The sequence below is a fragment of the Macrosteles quadrilineatus genome, unplaced genomic scaffold, assembly GCF_028750875.1.
Source record: "Macrosteles quadrilineatus isolate MER2022 unplaced genomic scaffold, UCM_ALF_1.0 Scaffold_6__1_contigs__length_79288215, whole genome shotgun sequence".
Classification (NCBI taxonomy): Eukaryota; Metazoa; Arthropoda; class Insecta; order Hemiptera; family Cicadellidae; genus Macrosteles; species Macrosteles quadrilineatus.
The window spans coordinates 65813868-65832483 of record NW_026542599.1 but is presented as its reverse complement, the minus strand read 5'-3'; the positions used below and the strand labels follow the sequence as shown (position 1 = coordinate 65832483).

Sequence of the window (18616 nt, the reverse complement as noted above, 5' to 3'; positions counted from 1 at the left end):
CAGCTTTGATAGCTGCACGCAGCATTGAGCTGGCTCAGCTAAAGCTTAGCCGAGTTATGCGTGCCATAAACGCATGGATGGCAGACCACGGTCTTTCGCTTGCTTTGAGCAAAACCGAGATCGTGATTTTGACAAAAAACGGATTGACACCATCGTGCGTTGAGGGTGGGAGAGGTCGAGGTTCAAACCAATCGTTCTGCCAATTATCTTGGGGACATGGTAGACAGCAAGCTTAGCTGGTGGATCAGATCTTTCGTACAGCGGACAAGGCCGCTAGGGTTGTTTCTTCTCTTAGCCGGTTGATGGACAATGTCGGAGGGCCTCGGTCAAGTCGTAGAAGGCTGTTAATGTCTTCGGTCCAGTCCGTACTCTTGTACGGTGCGGAGGTGTGGGCAGACGCACTAAATAAGGAGGCATACAGGATGCGGCTCACCAGAGTGCAGCGTCATACAGCACTGATGGTATCATCTGCCTACCAAACAGTGTCCGAGCCCGCCATCCTGGTTGTTGCTGGAGTCATCCCCGTGAAACCTTTGGAGGCAGAGCGAAAGGCAATTTACCGGCACCGTGGAGAGGACGAGGCACGAACAGAGGAACGCACCCGCAACTACCAGCTGTGGCAGGAGGGCTGGGAACAGGAGACACGGAGACCCATCATCATCCTTGCTGGACCAGGCGACTGATACAGCAAGTCCAACTTTGGTTTAATCGGCGGTACGGAGAGGTGGACTTCTACCTCACCCAATTTCTGACGGGACACGGATTTTTCCTGTCATACCTGTTCAGGATGGGCAAGGCCATGTCACCCGATTGCATATACTGCCCAGGCATTCTCGATGACGTGGAACATACTTTTTCCACTGCCAGCGCTGGGAAAGGCCCCACCTGGAGGCTCAACAGTTAGTAGGACTGCTGTTGGTGGACACGGTCATACCAATGATGACAATCGGTGAGGACAATTGGACCTGTGTGTCATATTACATCCAGGGTATTCTCCGCACCAAGAAGCTCGACATTGACCGGGATGCGGTGTAGGTCATAAAGAATCTAAATGCCAGAAACGGTGCGAGCCCTGAGTGCTTAGGTCACATGTTGGCCTGACTTGAAGTAATGTGACAAACAATTCCAGGTCTGTGTCCAACAGAGTAGAGGGGTTTTTAGTGAGTAGTCTGATAATTTCAGGAGTCTCACACTACAGACTGGCTAGTGTGCGTAAAAGCATTTTCCCACCTCTCCCTAAAAAATATATATATATATATATATATATATATATATATTATATTTGATACTGTTCACGTGTAGGGCTACTGTAATTAATATTAATAAATAATACACCATAGTACCCTTTTTTTAATTATTTTTAATGACTGATGCATTTCAACACTAAGGTCATGGTCACAGTCTTTCATAATGACCTTAGTGTTGAAATGCATCAGTCATTAAAAATAATTAAAATAAACGGTATCAGCATTCTGACACATACTTTCTCCCATAAGTTTGTCAACAACCTTTATCATGTGTAAACGGTGAGAGTAAATATACGGAAATGGGATTTGTACAATCTTGTTCAGAATTTAAAGGACTATAACATACTAAATTTTTATCAAAATTGTTCGAGCCAATTTTGGGAAATCCGATTTTTCCATTATTTTATGGGGTTTTTATGGGGAAATAAAATAATGTACAATAACTTTTGAACCGTAATTTTTACAGAAAAGGGATTTGTACCATTTTGTTTAGAATATGAAGGACTATAACATACTAAATTTTTTATCAAAATCGTTAGGGCCATTTTTGGGAAAATCCTATTTTTCCGTTATTTTATGGGGTTTTATGGGAAAACCCCCATCTAAAATCAAAATTTCTAAAAAATGAAAAAAAAACTATCAAAATTGTAAGGACCATAACCTACTATGTTAAATCAAAACTGGATTGTTGTCTAAAATCCTATTTTTCGTTATTTTATGTGGTTTTTATGGGAAAATAACATAATTTACCATAACTTTTGAACCGTAATTTTTACAGAAATGGGATTTGTACCATTTTGTTCAAAATTTAAAGGGCTACAACATACTAAATTTTAATCAAAATCGTTTGGGCCATTTTTGAGAAAATCCGATTTTTCCGGGTTTTATGGGGTTTTATGGGAAAATCCCCATTAAAAATCAAAATTTCAAAAAAATGAAAAAAACGCCTGGAGATACCATGGATTAGAACCTACATACCAAATTTCATCGAAATCGGACCACAGGTGTAGTCTCTAGCTCTGTACACATCCAGACACACAGACACACACACACACACACAGAGATCACTTCGAAAACCATTTTTTTGGGTCCAGGGGGACCCAAAACGAATATATCCACTCAAAACTCAAACTCGAAAATTTTGACGAAAACAATACTTTCTCCATATACTATGGTATAGGGGGAGAAAGTAAAAAGGGTACTATGGTGTATTATTTATTAATATATATATATATATATATATATATATATATATATATATATATATATATTTATATATGTGTGTGTGTATATATATATATGTGTGTATATATATATATATGTATATTAATAAATAATACACTATAGTACCCTTTTTAAATTATTTTTAATGACTGATGCATTTCGACACTAAGGTCATGGTCACAGAAGGAGATTATGAGGAAGGATGATTTATTGTATGTCAAATGGCTTGGGTTCCTAAGGAGGCAGAACTCATGGATTTCTTCATTTTGAGAAGCAATACTAAAAGAGCGGCAATTCATTGCTCCCTATCACGAGCTGCCACTGGGGACAAGAAGCACGACCATGGGTCGGGAGCGGGAGCTTGCCCATGCCCACGGTCGGGAGCACGCCCGAGTTCTTGTGCAAATCTCGCACAGTCACGTCCTTGATTTTGAAAATATACGTGGAAATGAAAGGGGATTTTGAATGTTTATGGAGTTTGCCTGCATATAAAATTTATAGGGGTGTATACTCCGTGGGCAGGATTAAAAACAAAAGTGGCTAAAAATGCCCACCATGTAATTCTTATGGGAAAAACGCCCCAAGTGACGTATCTTTGCCCTCCTAACCACAACTTAATTGCAGGCTACTAGAAGTTTATGCCTGCTCTATCACATGGTGAGGGTGAGATACCTGAAGTAAGGTACAGCCCAGGAATGGGGTACGGCCCCAAGGCCCTGAAATTGGGCACAGTCTAGGAATGGGATAGAACAATCTAGATTGGAGCCAGACACCCATATAAAGTATGTTGTTCGCTTGAATTGTCAGTTGTGATGCAACAATGTCAGTGAAGTAAGCTAATTAAGTAAGTGTGTATAGTCTAATAGGGCTCTGACTTATAAGAGGGGTCAAAGTTAATGTTTAATCAATAGTATAAATAACTAAAACATGATCCTAATTACTCTTTCGCTATCTGGTTGAGTAATTTATTTGACTGTGAAAATATTGTTTGCCAGTTGTCATACATTAGTATACATCGTTGTACAATCATACATTGTCGTATTGTCATACATTATCGTACATAGTTGTACCAACATACATAGTCGTATTGTCATACATTGTTGTACATCGTCGTATTGTCGTACATCGTTGTACCATCATACATCGTCGCATTATCATACATCGTCGTACCATCATATATTGTCGTACATTCATACGACAATATTATAAATTTGTAATATATTAAATTGTATTTAATATATTTTTGTTAATTTTTATTTATTGCACTTGTACATCATCCATCCTATAGATAAATTTTTATTAACACAAACATTCAGAATAATAACCCTAAGAATAACTTAGGTACTAATCAAATATATACAAATATATACATGTATAGCATTCAGTTACTAATATATATATAAACTTATTATTAATATTGGTGTGAGTATAATATTTGTAGTAAATTAATCAAAATGAACTCAACATATTGTCGGTCAATAACACCTCAAGCCATAGGTCAAAAGCCAGACTATGAGAATGTACTGAGTAACAATATGTGGTTGTGTCCATTCTTCATAATTTATACTACAAGTACCAGTGTTAGTGGTATTACAAACATTTTACCTATCATAAAACTAAATAAGTTAAAGGTTTTATGGTCATGTCCAATGTGTACTGACCGGTGTCCACTGTCACCTTGTGCTGCCAGTCAAAATACACCTTGGTGCATTTCGTGACAGACAGGCAGAAACAGTAGGCCGACTAGTGTGGCAACAGCCCTTGGGTCGAGTCGCACACACTAGCCATTTTTACACCCAGCACACCAGAACATAGCAACCACCTTTTACAAACACTCCTGAACATACCAGCTGAATTATTAAATATTAGTTTGTCTAATATGGAATTTTCGTTATTTATCTCAAAATTTAATATGCACAAGACAGTAGAATTCGCAATATACACACTGTTACTTGGTAACCAGTACTAATATTTACTATCACTGGCTGATGTTTTGTATAGGATTTTATATAATAACAATTTTACAATACGAAAGTTTACAGTACAACATTTGAACATTCTGAAATAGCCCTCACAATCAGAGGAGACCAGTGGATGTTGGATCACAGTAGGTTTCGGACGGTTTTTGTTACATAAAAACATTATAAATCATTAACAGTTTAGAATTATTTGACATATTCAAAGATATTGAAGTGTTTTTATAACTGTTCATCTTATTAAACCCAACATCAAGAACATGGCTGTATAGCAATCTTATACTGAAGGTTTAACATTTGTTTGTGTACAATTGTGCGTTCTCTTTATAGAAATGTTACCTTGTACATATGTTTTGAAGCAGCCAATATCACCACGTAGAGCTGGCCAAAACATTTATAAAACAGCAACAGAGTTAAATATTTTTATTTTTAATATGATGGCAAATAATTTGACACCTTGTCTGAATTATTTTTACACATGTCTAAAGTCAACAGACACCGAATGTCTAGTGACGGTGCTGCCATTGTTTGTTTGGTACCAACTCTAGATAGGGTCTGACTTAGGGGAGGTACGAATGAGGCATTTAGTTCTAAATTCCTCCGTGAACAGCGCTGTAGTAGAGAGCACTTTGGCAATGAAGGTTTACTAATCGCAAAAATAGTTCTGTTCATAAAATAAAATTATAATTGCCTCAAATTCAATTTTATTATTTTTTAATTATAAAATTAAACTATCATGACCTAACCGAACTAACCAAACTTGCTGATAAAGAAATAATATAACAAAAGTTTAGTAATCGGAAAAATAATTCTGTTAATAAAACTAGAAATTGCTCAATTAAAATGTTATAATGACTTAATAATAAAATTAAACTGTAATAACCGAACCAAACCAACCAAACTTGCTGATAATAAAAACATCTTGGACAAAAAGTTAATGCTACCAGCGGGATTCGAACCCGGGACCTACAGTATATCAGCCCAGCACGCTAACCATTAGACCACCGAGGCCGATGCCTATTATCCGTTTTGTTACGGTAATGGCGTTCCCTCAGCTAATAAGAAGCCCACAGCTGTCATCGTAGCCTCTTCTATACCTCCCCTGAGTAAATACCCTCTAGATATTGGTGCCCACAACAATGTTTGTCTTGATATGGAGAGCTATTGTCTGAACAAGTATTTCATAAAAAATGATGTTTGTAAATGTAAACACGTTTTAAAATACAACAACCTCAATGAATTTATCGTTCAACTTAAACCATTGTAACAAACACAAAAATGAACTAGTGAATCTTATTGACCAAATTACCTCAAATTACCATTCTAAGATATATTGGACTATTTAGCTAGAAATGTATCTAACAAACAAAAGAATAAACCCCAATATAATCAACAAATAACTAAGTTTTTGGAATGTAAAGAAAAGAGCTGTCTGTGGGAAATGGATATAAGTATTATCCACCCAACATTAGCGGTAGGGTATTTCATATAGCCTGTTGCATACATCAACTGTGTTTGCAGCCATTGTAAAAACATCTTCTGAGGCTGCCATTTTAGAAACAGGTAAGATTGGCACTACGTTAAAAGTAGAAGATGCCATTGTTTACACTATGAGTGACAACAACTCTGTATAAGTTGGTAGTCAAATTAAAAATAAAACCAAAGTGTTGTACAACATAAATAGTGAACCTTATACAATGGTTGCATATGAGGATAGATGTGTGCTTGTTGAGACAGTCAATAAAAGTGTAGAAGCAAATTCTAGAATCATGGGTGAATCCAACCAAAATATAACGGGGGATGTATCAACAAAATTAAAGATGAGCTCTTCCACAATGGCTATTGACACAAAATCACCAACCAATATAAAAGACATTAAAACACCAAAGGTCAACAGAAAAAGTGTTAAAAACCCTTTCAAAAACCCCTTTCGTACCTGGGGGAACCCAGGGGGAGTGACGCTTAAACAAGTAGCCGGTATCCGGTAGTTTAGTGAACGACAGCTGGCCAAAGCAATTGACAATATAGTCTGTTTGTTTAAATTTTTGTTTGCTTATTATTTTATTTACTTTTCTGTTTTTAAAAGAGGTGCGGTGAATGAACAGTGATGCAATTTCTAGCTGTTTGATACAAGTGAGTAATTAAAGGTGTTCGAAACACGATGAATATGAGATTAACATCGTTCCAAGAGGTTGTCACCGATCTTTAACAGGTTGCCATTTCATTGAAAGGTAAATATGCATTTTAGGTTTTGCACGCCATTTTAGAATTTTTTCTCATTCTACTCGAAATTTAACACTGATTCCGGAAATGGTGCTCTTTTTCCGAGGAAAACGATGATAACGCGGAAACACGACCAAAAAAACCAACAATATTTTTTAACCAAAACACGTCATCGCGTGCAAACACTAAAATGCATATTAACTCATTGAAAAGTATTTAATAAAGTAGACATCGTAAAAGAGAGCGGCGAGTATAGGTACAACCGTACCCATCTCGGCTACCTTAGAACGTAAGGAGGAATGAAGGTTCCACTGCTTTTAACATCCTTTCAGATGACAATTTCTCGAACTTGGGCCCTTTAAATGAAATATAAAGTAAAAGTTGATGAAATTTATTTAATGGTGGCTTCTGGACACTCGTGAATTCGCGGGTAGAATCTCTTGTATATATACATTAGTAATAGAATGCTATACATATGTTTTTGATTAGTACCTAAGTTATTCTTAGTGTTAATATTCTGAATGTTTAAGTTAATAAACATTTAATTATAGGAATGATGTCGTACAATAAATAAAAATACACAAAAGCGTATGAAATAGAATTTAATATATTACAAATTTATAATATTGTCATATGAATAAACGACAATATATGATGGTACGACGATGTATGATAATGCGACGATATATGATGGTACAACGATGTACGACAATACGACGATGTACAACAATGTATGACAATACGACGATGTATGTTGGTACAACTATGTACGATAATGTATGACAATACGACAATGTATGATTGTACAACGATGTATAACAATGTGTGACAACTACTGGAGAACAATATTTTCACACATTCAACCAGATAGTGAAATACTAATTAGGACCATGTTTTAGTTATTTCTACTATTGATTAAACATTAACTTTGACCCCTCTTATAAGTCAGAGCCCTATTAGACTATTCAAACTTACTTAATTAGCACACTTCACTGACATTCTTGCATCACAACTGACAATTCAAGCGAACAACATACTTTATATGGGTGTCTGGCACCAACTAGATTGTTCTACCCCATTCCTAGACTGTAACTCGTTCTGGGACGGGGCCTTTTTCAGGACTGTACCCCATTCCTGGGCTGTACCCCACTTCAGGGCTCTCACCCTTACCCTGCGCTAGAGCAGGCATAAACATAACTACTGATACTTTATGTACATATCGACTCAATTTACCTGCAGTAAGTTTAGGTTGCTAATCTAGGCCAGAAGAAATAAATCAATTTTCAAATTATTAATGATGTTTCATTATTTATTTGTATGTTTTAATTGAACATAAAACATATTATGTTGTATGTTTTGGGAAAAAATTGTAAATTTTTTACTTGCATATTTCCCCCCCTAAAAGAGTGCATTGCGCATTTAATTTTTGCATGCATACATCAAACAATGCAATAGTTATATACACCAAACAAGATAGGTCATTAAAAACTATTTAAAAGAGTTTACAGGGTTAGTACAAATTATTTTCATGATTTAAAACGTACATTAAATATAATTTTTATTTCTTATACAATATACTCGTTTCAGCAACCCGACTCATACTTTCTCCCATTAGCTTGTCATCAACCTCTATCATGTGTAAGTGATGAGAATAACTATGATATTAAATGGGTAAAATCACAAAACTTGAATTAACTTTTCAACAGTAAATTTTACATTAATGGGGGTTGATCTATTTTGTTTCGAATTATAAGGACGGTAACAGATGAATTTCAATCAGAACAGCATTCTTTCTATAGCATGGGTAAATTGTTACTGGATCTCAACTATGATATCTGGTAAAGGTGGTGCGTATACATTGTCTTTGATTTACCACAAGAAAAGAATCACAGGGAGTTGACCGGAAACCTTAGAGGTCAGTTCACGAGTGTGTCGAGACAATGTTAACATTGTATCACTGATGAGCGAATTGACCAATTTGCTTTCTCAAATCAGCGAGAGAACATTTACATTGTTAGGTAACTGTATGAAAAATTGGGTTTTTAATGGTCCGTTAAAGCGAGGCGATGTTTTTATAGCCAAAGACACTCTCACTAATCAGTATAAGGGAAATGTAAATGTAAAGGCTAGGTAACTACTATTCGAAACTATTTGGTATTTCCTGAGCCGTCCATATATTACTCATGCTTAAGTTTAAGACGGAAATAGCTAGCTCATTTCCAGAATCGTCTCTATGCTATTACTCTAGTGATCCAAAGAATTGGCTGCAACATATTTTGTCTAACTTAATATCTCACCCATAAGAATTCTAGGAATTATTCTATTCTATTATTCTATTATTGTATTCTATTCTAGGAATGTCACTATAATCAGTTGCCCAAAAACACATTAATGGCAAATTATGGGAAATTAATGGAAGTGTTTCCTCCCTAAAGCCATTGCCCTTTGCAACCCTCCCCCACAGGGCCACCAACGTCCGTGTGCTCCCACAATCTCCGCGTTCCGCCACCTCCGAACCCAAATCTGTCCCGCCACCTCCGAATTCTTGAGTGACCCTTATAATCCCGTCACTGCCTGCGTTGTTAGCTGTCATTACATCCACGGCTGCGAAGCCCCGTGGATGGAAGATTTAATGAAAATTTAACCCGTGGGTTAGGTTAGGTTAGGTCAGGTCAGGTTAGGTTAGGTTAGGTTAAGTTAGGTTAGGTTAGGTTTGGATGGAAAGTCTTAACGCAGGAAGTAACCGAGGATTATAGGGGTCACTCTGAAATTCGGAGGTAGCGGTACACGGAGGTGGCGGGACGCGAAGATAGCGGGAGGTAACCCCAACGTCATCCTTCTCTCTTACCCAAAGGGTAAGGTATTTTTGGGGAGAGCGGTATTCTTGTGGGGGGGAAGCTAGTTGGTGTGCGAACTGAAGCCTAATGAAGCGTAAAAGGGTTCAACCCCAGATTAGGGCTAGGGCCACCAGTTCTCCGTTTCCCGGTATTTTCAGGCCCTGAGTAACAAAACCCAGAATTCTGTTAGTAAAAACTCAAGTCCAATGTCCCTACACCTTTCACTGTCATTTTATATATTTTTCACCAAGTTAAGCCTACCATAAATATTTTGAAAAAAATAAAATTTTAAAAAAAGCTTCTTCTTCAACTGCTCTTAAACATTCAAAAAATATTTAATTAGTTAAACAAGACCTTTAATCAAACATAAACTCAGTACAAAATTGGAAATATAATTTTTTAGGTTAAAATTGCTAGTAGGACGGATGAGTATATGAAATTGGCAAATATCACAAATTGAGACAAAACTAGAACCCTTAAACGCGCGCGTGGGGGTATAACATACCCTAACGTACGTCAAATTTATAATAATTTACAAGTACGGTGGCATCCCCGGTGAGCATAACAGTAGCTGCCTAAAATAGCAAATGCTATAATCTGGCCACAGGGTTGATAGTCTTTAATGAGTCATTGACCTGTAATCACACGAGACGTTACTGACAGACCACCACCACCCACCACCGTGCCGTGCAGAATGCATCATACCGTGCATAGCTGAACTGTTCACGGGAAATTGTTATCTATATCACTGTCGCTGTCAAAACGTATCGTTTTGTAGGCTAAATATAAATTGAACTAAATTTAACTGTCATAACCTAACCAAACTAACCAAACTTGCTGATAATGGAAATATCGAATGAAGGTTTACTAATAAAAATATGTACTGTTCATAAAATTAGACTATAAAATTTTCAAAATCAATTATTAATTTCTTTAATTATAAAATTAAACTATCATAACCTAACCGAATCAACTGAACTTGCTGATAATGAAAAAAATCAAATCAAAAAATGCCTCCGGTTGGTTTCGAACCGGCTACCTTCAAATTATTAGCCCCTAGCCCTATCCACTACACCACCGAGACACAGACCGAGACCAATGGCTGTACAACGTATAGCTGCGGTAATGGTGTTCGCTCGAGCGGCGGTGGTCTGTCGGGAAGGATTTCTGTAATCACTATCCTGGGTCTAGCATACCTCCACGCGCATTCATGTGTTACCAGTACAGTACTGTGTTTATTAGGGGGTCTAGTATACCCGCGCGCGCGTAGTAGTGTCTCAGTTTTATTAACATGATTAGTATAATAACTTTATAACTTTATCATTATTATTTTTATAGTATTGAAAGTTTGCAAAAAATCGATATGTAAACCAATTGGGTGAAAATGTCAAACCAAATTGTCCACTGATCTAGCCTTCCAGTGCGAAGGCACATCTGCATTGATAACCGGCTGTCTTGGACAAAAAGAAGCCAAGACCAAATTAAATTGAAAAAACCTTAATGAACCAATGTTCTATGGACAAAATATTTGTGAAGTGTGATTAAAAGTTCTTCTAAATCATCCATATGACGAGGATGTTTGAAAAAAAAAAACGTTATCAAGGATGGATTTTTGAATTTTTATATTTTTTTACAGTATTTTCTACAAAATCAGGAAATTTATTAATTCATGAATTATTTACCGTTTCCATGGTTTTAAAGTAATATTATACTTTTGCAAAATTTAAAATAACTTTTGTTTGCAATAAAAACTTGTTTAACTAAAATGTTTCCCCTTTTTAACACCATAATTACATTCATGTCGAGAGAAATTAAGGGTTCAAACTATTACTCTCAAATCAATTAAAGCATATTATGATAGGATCATAAAATTGACATAACAATATAAGAACATGAATATAGACATTACGAAGGTTTTAAAAGTTCAATATCAAAAGATCATTTTTTATACAAATTCTTATTTGGGGGATCACTTGATTCCCGCGCACACTCCATCGTAAAAAAACAAAACAATCACGCGCGCTTGGTTTTTAATTTACCGGGTCAAAAGTGGCCAAAAATAAAAGAACACTACAAAACAATTACATTAAAACAGAGGAAAAAACCTTCAAAAACAGCTTTTAACATTATATGAAAAACTTCCTAGGCCAGCGTGACAACACGTTTGTATTATTTTGATAATTCCGAAAGTTACAATTAAAATTTGCTTGGAAGGGCCTTAAAAGTTGAAAAGAATATTCCGGAAACTTTTCCAAAACATAATAAGCCTCAAATCAAAGTCTGAGGCCAGTGGAACTTCAGGTTACCCATAAATAAATAAATAAAAATGCCTTTATTTACAAGCGAGTTTCATATACATGATTTTCAAACTTACTCAAGTCAAACTAAAACTAAACTAACCTAATATATACAAAAATTTAATATAAAAAAAAAACTACAAAGAAAAAACATTTACAATTTACATTTGTTTTTCTGCATTGCGGCCCTGAATGAGCCATAGGCCTACGATTTGGAGCTCTTTATGTCCTGAGGGAGGCCATTATTCAACTGCGGGCCAAAATAAGAAAATTACTTTCTTCCAACCTCAAGCCTCACTTTAGGAAAGTGAAGCCTGCGGTCGGAACGAGTACCACGCAGGCAGATCTCCCCCCTGTACTTAAGCCTCTCGCTGAGGTACTGAGGCTCTCCCAGCGTGAGCACTTTATGGACCAGGCAGCAGGTCAGCCCCCTGCATATTTCATCCATTGGGATGAGCTTTGCAGCATCTCGGAAGGAGGACACGTGGCCAAAGCGGTTTAGGCCAAAAATGAACCTTATAGCAGAATTTTGAATTCTTTGAACTCTTGCCATATCCTCCTTAGAGATGCTGCTACCATATGCAGGAAAGCAATATGTAAAGGCTGGGAGGACGAAGGACCGCATAAGTTGCATTTTGGCATATTCTGGCAGTAGAGTTTTAAATCTGCTAAGACCTCTCAGTCTACCCACTGCACGTTGAACTGCAGAATGCAGATGTGACATGGTCAGAAAAAGAGAGGTCTTTGTCAAGTACAACACCAAGTGTGTTGACAGTGTTGCAAACAGACAATCTCATGCCATCAAGGGTGATTTCTATAGCAGATTTACTCAATTCCTGTATCATAATGTTTGGTCCAGTATGCATGACTACACACTTGTCAACATTCAATCCAAGGCCATTCATGACAGACCATTGAAAAATGCTGTGAAAATCAGCATTGATGAGCCGGATTGCTTCTGATGTCTTGTCTTCCCATGTCATACCTCATTGAAAACTTGCTAAACTCTAAAAGGCTTATAAATTACGTTTTTCTCAACTAAATAGAATCAAACTTTGAAAAACCATGAAAACCATCTAAATTTAACTTGTTTGGCAAGGACAAAGAAACGAAATTGAATTTAAAATCATTTGCCTGGGTAACACAAACAGAAAATGTTACAAGACAAAACAAACACTATTTTTAAGGAGACAAATAAAACCATAGCTACAAAAATGATAGTAAAAAAGTAAAAAGAATAAGAATAAGAAAAAAGCGTTATCACGAAATTGATGGTGTATAGACATATTCCATGAAATTCTACACCTATGTACCATGTTTTGTGGCCCTCGGTCCAGCAATATCAGTGTTTATAAAAACTGCTAAATATATAAATATACAAAGAAACATACTCTTTTATACTTATAGACTTTTGTAAGGAGATTATAGATTACTAATAATTTATTTTTGTAAAAAAATACAACCAACTTCAAACGCTCTAAAAAGAATGAAATAATTTCAATAAAGTAAACTTTTGTATTAGGTAAGCTCACGTATTTTAAGTCGGCGCGGCTCTATAATGATTTTTGATACAAAATTGAAAGAGGGTGTCCATATTGCTGGTGACTATCTATAACTAAAGGTGTTAATCTGCATGTCTTTTTCATAGTTATGCGTTAAGTGTTATTTTATTACCGTAATCAGAGATCGGCATTAGAGTGGTGTTAACGATTATCTTTAAAAATCGTATAACGCATTTAAATGTTTTTTAATTGGAAAAGTAACGTTTTAATACTAAACTAGCTTCTTTTCCCTATCATAATCCAACTAAATTATTTTCCTATTCATATAGAACATTTGTGTGTGTTATTTTCATAATGCATTTATTCTGAAGTAGGCCTAAACATAAAATACAAGAAGATATTTCCTTTAATATATAAACAAAACAGTTCAGTATGTTTTTTTTTATATATTTATGTTAAGTTATCCAGCTACAATTTATTAATTTTCAAAATATACACACAATATTTAGTTTCAATCATATTTGCAGTTTAAGCCGCACCGACTTGAAATACGTGAGCAAGCCTAATACAAAAGTTTACTTTATTGAAATTATTTCATTCTTTTTAGAGCGTTTGAAGTCGGTTGTATTTTTTTACAAAAATAAATTATTTCATGATTTTTAGTGACTGTATAAGTTTTTATATATTTAATACTTGAGGATTTTTGATAAGCAAAACTGTTTGACACAATCAAAAGTTCCACAGAACAATCATTATTTTAAAACTGCTTGAGTCACCTGTTCAGGTTACATAATCAATGGGTATGAAAATAAACATTTTTAGATATTCCTTAAGGAAGGAAAGAGTTGTCCATTACATTAGGCCTAATGACAAACTAATTGTCTTTTCTAGATACATTGACATGTCAGACATCATCGTTTCCTGCAATCGGTGTACTTCTACATTATAAAAAGAAATACAGTAACGTCTCAAGCCTTATGGAATGAAAGTTATTCCTCAGCTACCAGCACTAAAAAATCCCTCAAAAGTGGAAAATTGGTCGTTAACACGTATAGTACCTTTGGAAAATATTATATAAAAGATTGGTTCAGCTTAAAGTGGTGTAAGTCATGTAGGGGGTTTTGTTTGCTCAAGATATAGCCTAGTCGAAATTGCAAATCATCTTCCTCTAAGACTTTCCAAAGCAGGCATAATAGTATTGATATGATATAGTAACTGGGTAGAGAATATTAATAAACATTCCACATCTGCAAATGAAATATGTATATGAAAAATTGGTTCAGCTAAAAGTGGTGCAAGCCATGTAGGTGGTTTTGTTTGATCAAGATATAGCCTAGTCGAAATTGCAAATCATCTTCCCCTAGGACTTTCCGAATCAGGCATAATAGTATTGATATGATATAGGCCTAGTAACTGGGTAGAGAATACCAATAAACATTCCACATCTGCAAATGCATGTTTAGTAATTAAAATATTTATCACTTTTAAGACAATTGACGATAATGCACTGTCACACTTCTTCGGTCGTGTAAGGAATAATTGCATTTAATTTATATTTAGACCTGTTTTACGAATGCTTTGGTTTTCACAATACACCTTTATTTGTCAATATCATACAGCTATTCACTGAAACATATATGTTTTTGTAAGTCAGTATTCAATACTAATAACAGAATTACTGTATACACAAATCAGGTCAAACGTTAAAATACATTTTTTATAGTAACCAAAACAAAATGCATTTTTCTCAATGTAATTCAAAGGCTCCATGGCAAGAAATAGTTTATTGATCAGTGAAGCAACTGTTTTATGAAGAATTGTCTGTAGCTTCATTGAAATGGTTTCAACTAACAGCTGTAGGAATGTTATTATTATTTATTGCCTTCTCTGCACAAATGTAAACAATCTGCACAAATGTAAACAAAACAAATGTTGAATATTTAAGGTTTTCAGAATTTTTCACCGAAACAAATATTATACTTAAACATAATATATAAGGTACCAAATAGAAATTCTCCTGGTTATTTTGGTGGTGGAACCACACTGATCGGTAAAAGAATCACAGAGAAATTGGTGAACATACATAGAAAAAAAAAACATCGCCACAAACAAATTGAGAACCTCCTCCTTTGTTGGTAGTGGGGAAGTCGGTTAAAAAGAGTAAATGTTCGATAGATTATTCAATTAAAGCTGTCTTTTAGTCTGCAGGTTACTAGGACATATGAGGCAGAAATCAGTAATTTCCATTAATGGAATCTGTCAGCAGATTACTTCAGCTACGTTAAACTTTCATTTTAAAACTTTCCAAAATTGTTGTTTATTATTCCAATGTTGCTTTGTAGTCAATATGAAGCTGTTGCTATTGTTGGCCCTTGTTGCTTTGGATTACTTGGGATGCATCGCCTACTCCGAGGAGGACGAGGCCCAATGGGAACTATTTAAGGTAAGGCATCTTCATAAAAAAAGGTTTATTGCTTCTGAAACAAAATTAAAAAAGGGTTTTTTCTTGTGATCACATGGCCACAAAATGACAAACTTTGACATAAAAATTAGCTCAACTTTAAAGGAATTTTATTTCATTGTTTGTGTTTACGTCAGAGATATTAAGTATAGAAAAATGTTTGAGTAAACTTGAGTTGTGAAGTGAAGTTGTGGATGAAGCATAAATTTAAATTAATCTAAACATACAACTTTGGATACAAAATCAAGCGTTTATAAGTATCACCAAATGGATTTATTCAGTTTTAAAAGTTGTTTATATAGCTTTCAATAAGTCAATGACAGTATATTCATAAATCAGTGAAACGAATAATGTTCATCTTCAGATCGAATATAATAAAACGTACAAAAATGAAGGATACGAACCTACGGAGAAATATAGTAAGAAAATGTTCATGAAAAATCTCAAGTACATCCGTAAACACAACAAGAAGTACGAGCGAGGAGAAGTTACCTTCACCGTAGGAGTCAACAAGTTCGCTGACATGGTGAGATGTAATAATATCATTTGGTTAAATTACATTAGTAATAAGGTATATTAATACCACATACGATCTTATGACTATGGTACGACCGTATGGAAATGGTTTGGTATAATGAGAATGATGATATAATAAAAATGGACTATACGATAGAATGCGACCACTGAAGCTCACAACATTACAGAACACGGTGATAATAAAAAAACATTAAAAAAATATATTAAAATAAACTGTTACCTTGTTCAATATCCTTTTTCTTCTTATAGCCTATGTGTTTTTAAGGGGAATGGTAGGCAAATTAACATCTTCAAATATTATCTGCACGACAAACACCTGCAAATTAAATTGAAAAATAAAATAGAACAATACATGAAATATACACTTACTTTAGTGTATACCTCACCCCCAACGAGACTACCCGTGACTTCCGTGGTAAGATAGACCGTCTGGAAGAGTGTGTGCGCGATACCACCGTGCACGTCGACGTGGCGGGGGATTTCAATGCTAGGGCTGTAGAGTGGGGAATGACTCTCACTAATTCCCGGGGAAGTCATCCTAGACTTTGCTGCCATGACTAGACTGGTTGTCATCAACGAGAACAACACACCAACTTTCCAGCGTCCCGGAATGAGGGGGACGATCCCAGAAATCACTCTTGTATCTGAGTCGTTCTTGCCGAGGATACAAGCCTGGAGAGTCCTGGAGGATTATACCGCCAGTGACCACCAGTACATCATTTTTGATGTCCGGAATAATCATCAGAGACAAGCTACTGTGTTTCGGCAGGTGCCCGTTAGGTGGAACACCAAAAAGTTGGACGTGGCCAAATTCACCGAAATCATACTACGGAGAGAGCCGGTGGTACCTGCTGCATCTGGAGTGGCTCACGCAGAGACATCAGTTACATCATTGATGAGGCTGATAGTCTCCACCTGTGATGAGTCAATGCCTTGCAGGAGATCCCATTGCGATAAGCGACCTGTGTACCCGTGGACAACCGAGTTCGCAGAATTGCGTCGGGCAGAATTGAGAGCCAGACGTCTTGCTATCAGCGCCAGAGAACCCGAAGATAGACGTCTGAAGCCTGATGCTTACAAGGGGGCTAGGAAGTCTCAAACCGGAGAAAACGTAGTTGCTGGGAGAAATTAAGGGACGATGCCGATTACGATCCGTGGGGCCTCGGCTACAAGATAGTAACCAAGAAGCTTGGCACCCCCTCCCCCATTATGGATGGGGCCTCTATGGATAGGATAGTAAAGTCCCTTTTCCCGACTCACACACTGCGCCCATTGCGGGAGTTCGGAAGGGTGGACGACGTACCGCTGTTCCGTATTGAGGAGTTTGAGGCGGCCATTCTATCCCTGAAGAACAACAAGGCTCTTGGACCGCATGGGATACCTGGTGAGGCCCTAAAGAAAGTCTTTTCAATAAAACCACAAATCCTTTTGAGCACTTACAATGCCTGTCTGGCCGAGGGGAAGATTCCCTTCTGCTGCCTTTGAAAATTTGATCCGTTCCCAACTGAATTCAGCTGTGGTTGCTGTGGGAAATCTGTCCCCTCGTCAGTACGGCTTCAGGAAGGGACGGTCAACGGTCGACGCTATTGAGGAGGTAAAGCGAGCCGTAATGAGAGCTGAGGAGTATAACAACTATTTTCGTCGGGTTGTGCTGATTGTGACACTTGATGTGCGAAATATTACATACGGAACTATAAGCATAGAACAGACTTATACTATTGCTTATCACACTGATCATAGTAGAATGAGACTGAGGATTGAGCAGTGGCCGCTGACATCACATGTTTTGGCAGTGCAGCCACCACACACATATTTACAAATCTCTAACTAGCGAGTTAGTTCATATATCACACTCACCCCAATTAAATTTGCTTCTAATTAATCAATAAAACACTTGACCAAGGCCATTTAAATATAATTAACTTAACTTCTCTTTAACATTAAAAACCAAAAATTTTGTTATAAAACTGATATAAAAATCTTCTCGTTACGATCTTCCGTAACTTTACAAATCAAGCCTCACAGGTTTGTGTACAGTTCTCCTGGATCTCCGAAGTGTGGGTGGACTGTACTGTGCAACTGAGGGTCTTGACGGACTCGGTGCTGTTGGTCGAGTCGGGGAACTCTGCTGCTCCGTTGCCACAGAAGACGGCCTCGAATAAGGGGAACTAGCCTTCGGCGGCGAAGTAGATGCAGGCGTTGCTGACGAGACGTGCGTCGGTGATGGTGGTTTAATTGTTGTACCAACATTAGGCCTATCAATAATAACTAGTGTACATGTTGCTCGAAATCGAGCAATTGCAAAGTACAGG

General features: G+C 36.6%; 1 protein-coding gene across 2 annotated transcripts in view; it reads left to right on the top strand.

Moving 5' to 3' along the window:
* LOC128997259 (crustapain-like) overlaps nucleotides 1-18616 on the top strand; it is a 133218-nt gene that overhangs the window by 7870 nt on the left and 106732 nt on the right. For both annotated transcript variants that reach the window (XM_054422874.1, XM_054422873.1), the window contains exons 2-3: nucleotides 15649-15749; nucleotides 16132-16293. In XM_054422874.1, coding sequence (XP_054278849.1) covers nucleotides 15654-15749; nucleotides 16132-16293 — 258 coding nt within the window. In that variant the 5' untranslated portion in view covers nucleotides 15649-15653. The remainder of the gene's footprint in view (nucleotides 1-15648; nucleotides 15750-16131; nucleotides 16294-18616) is intronic.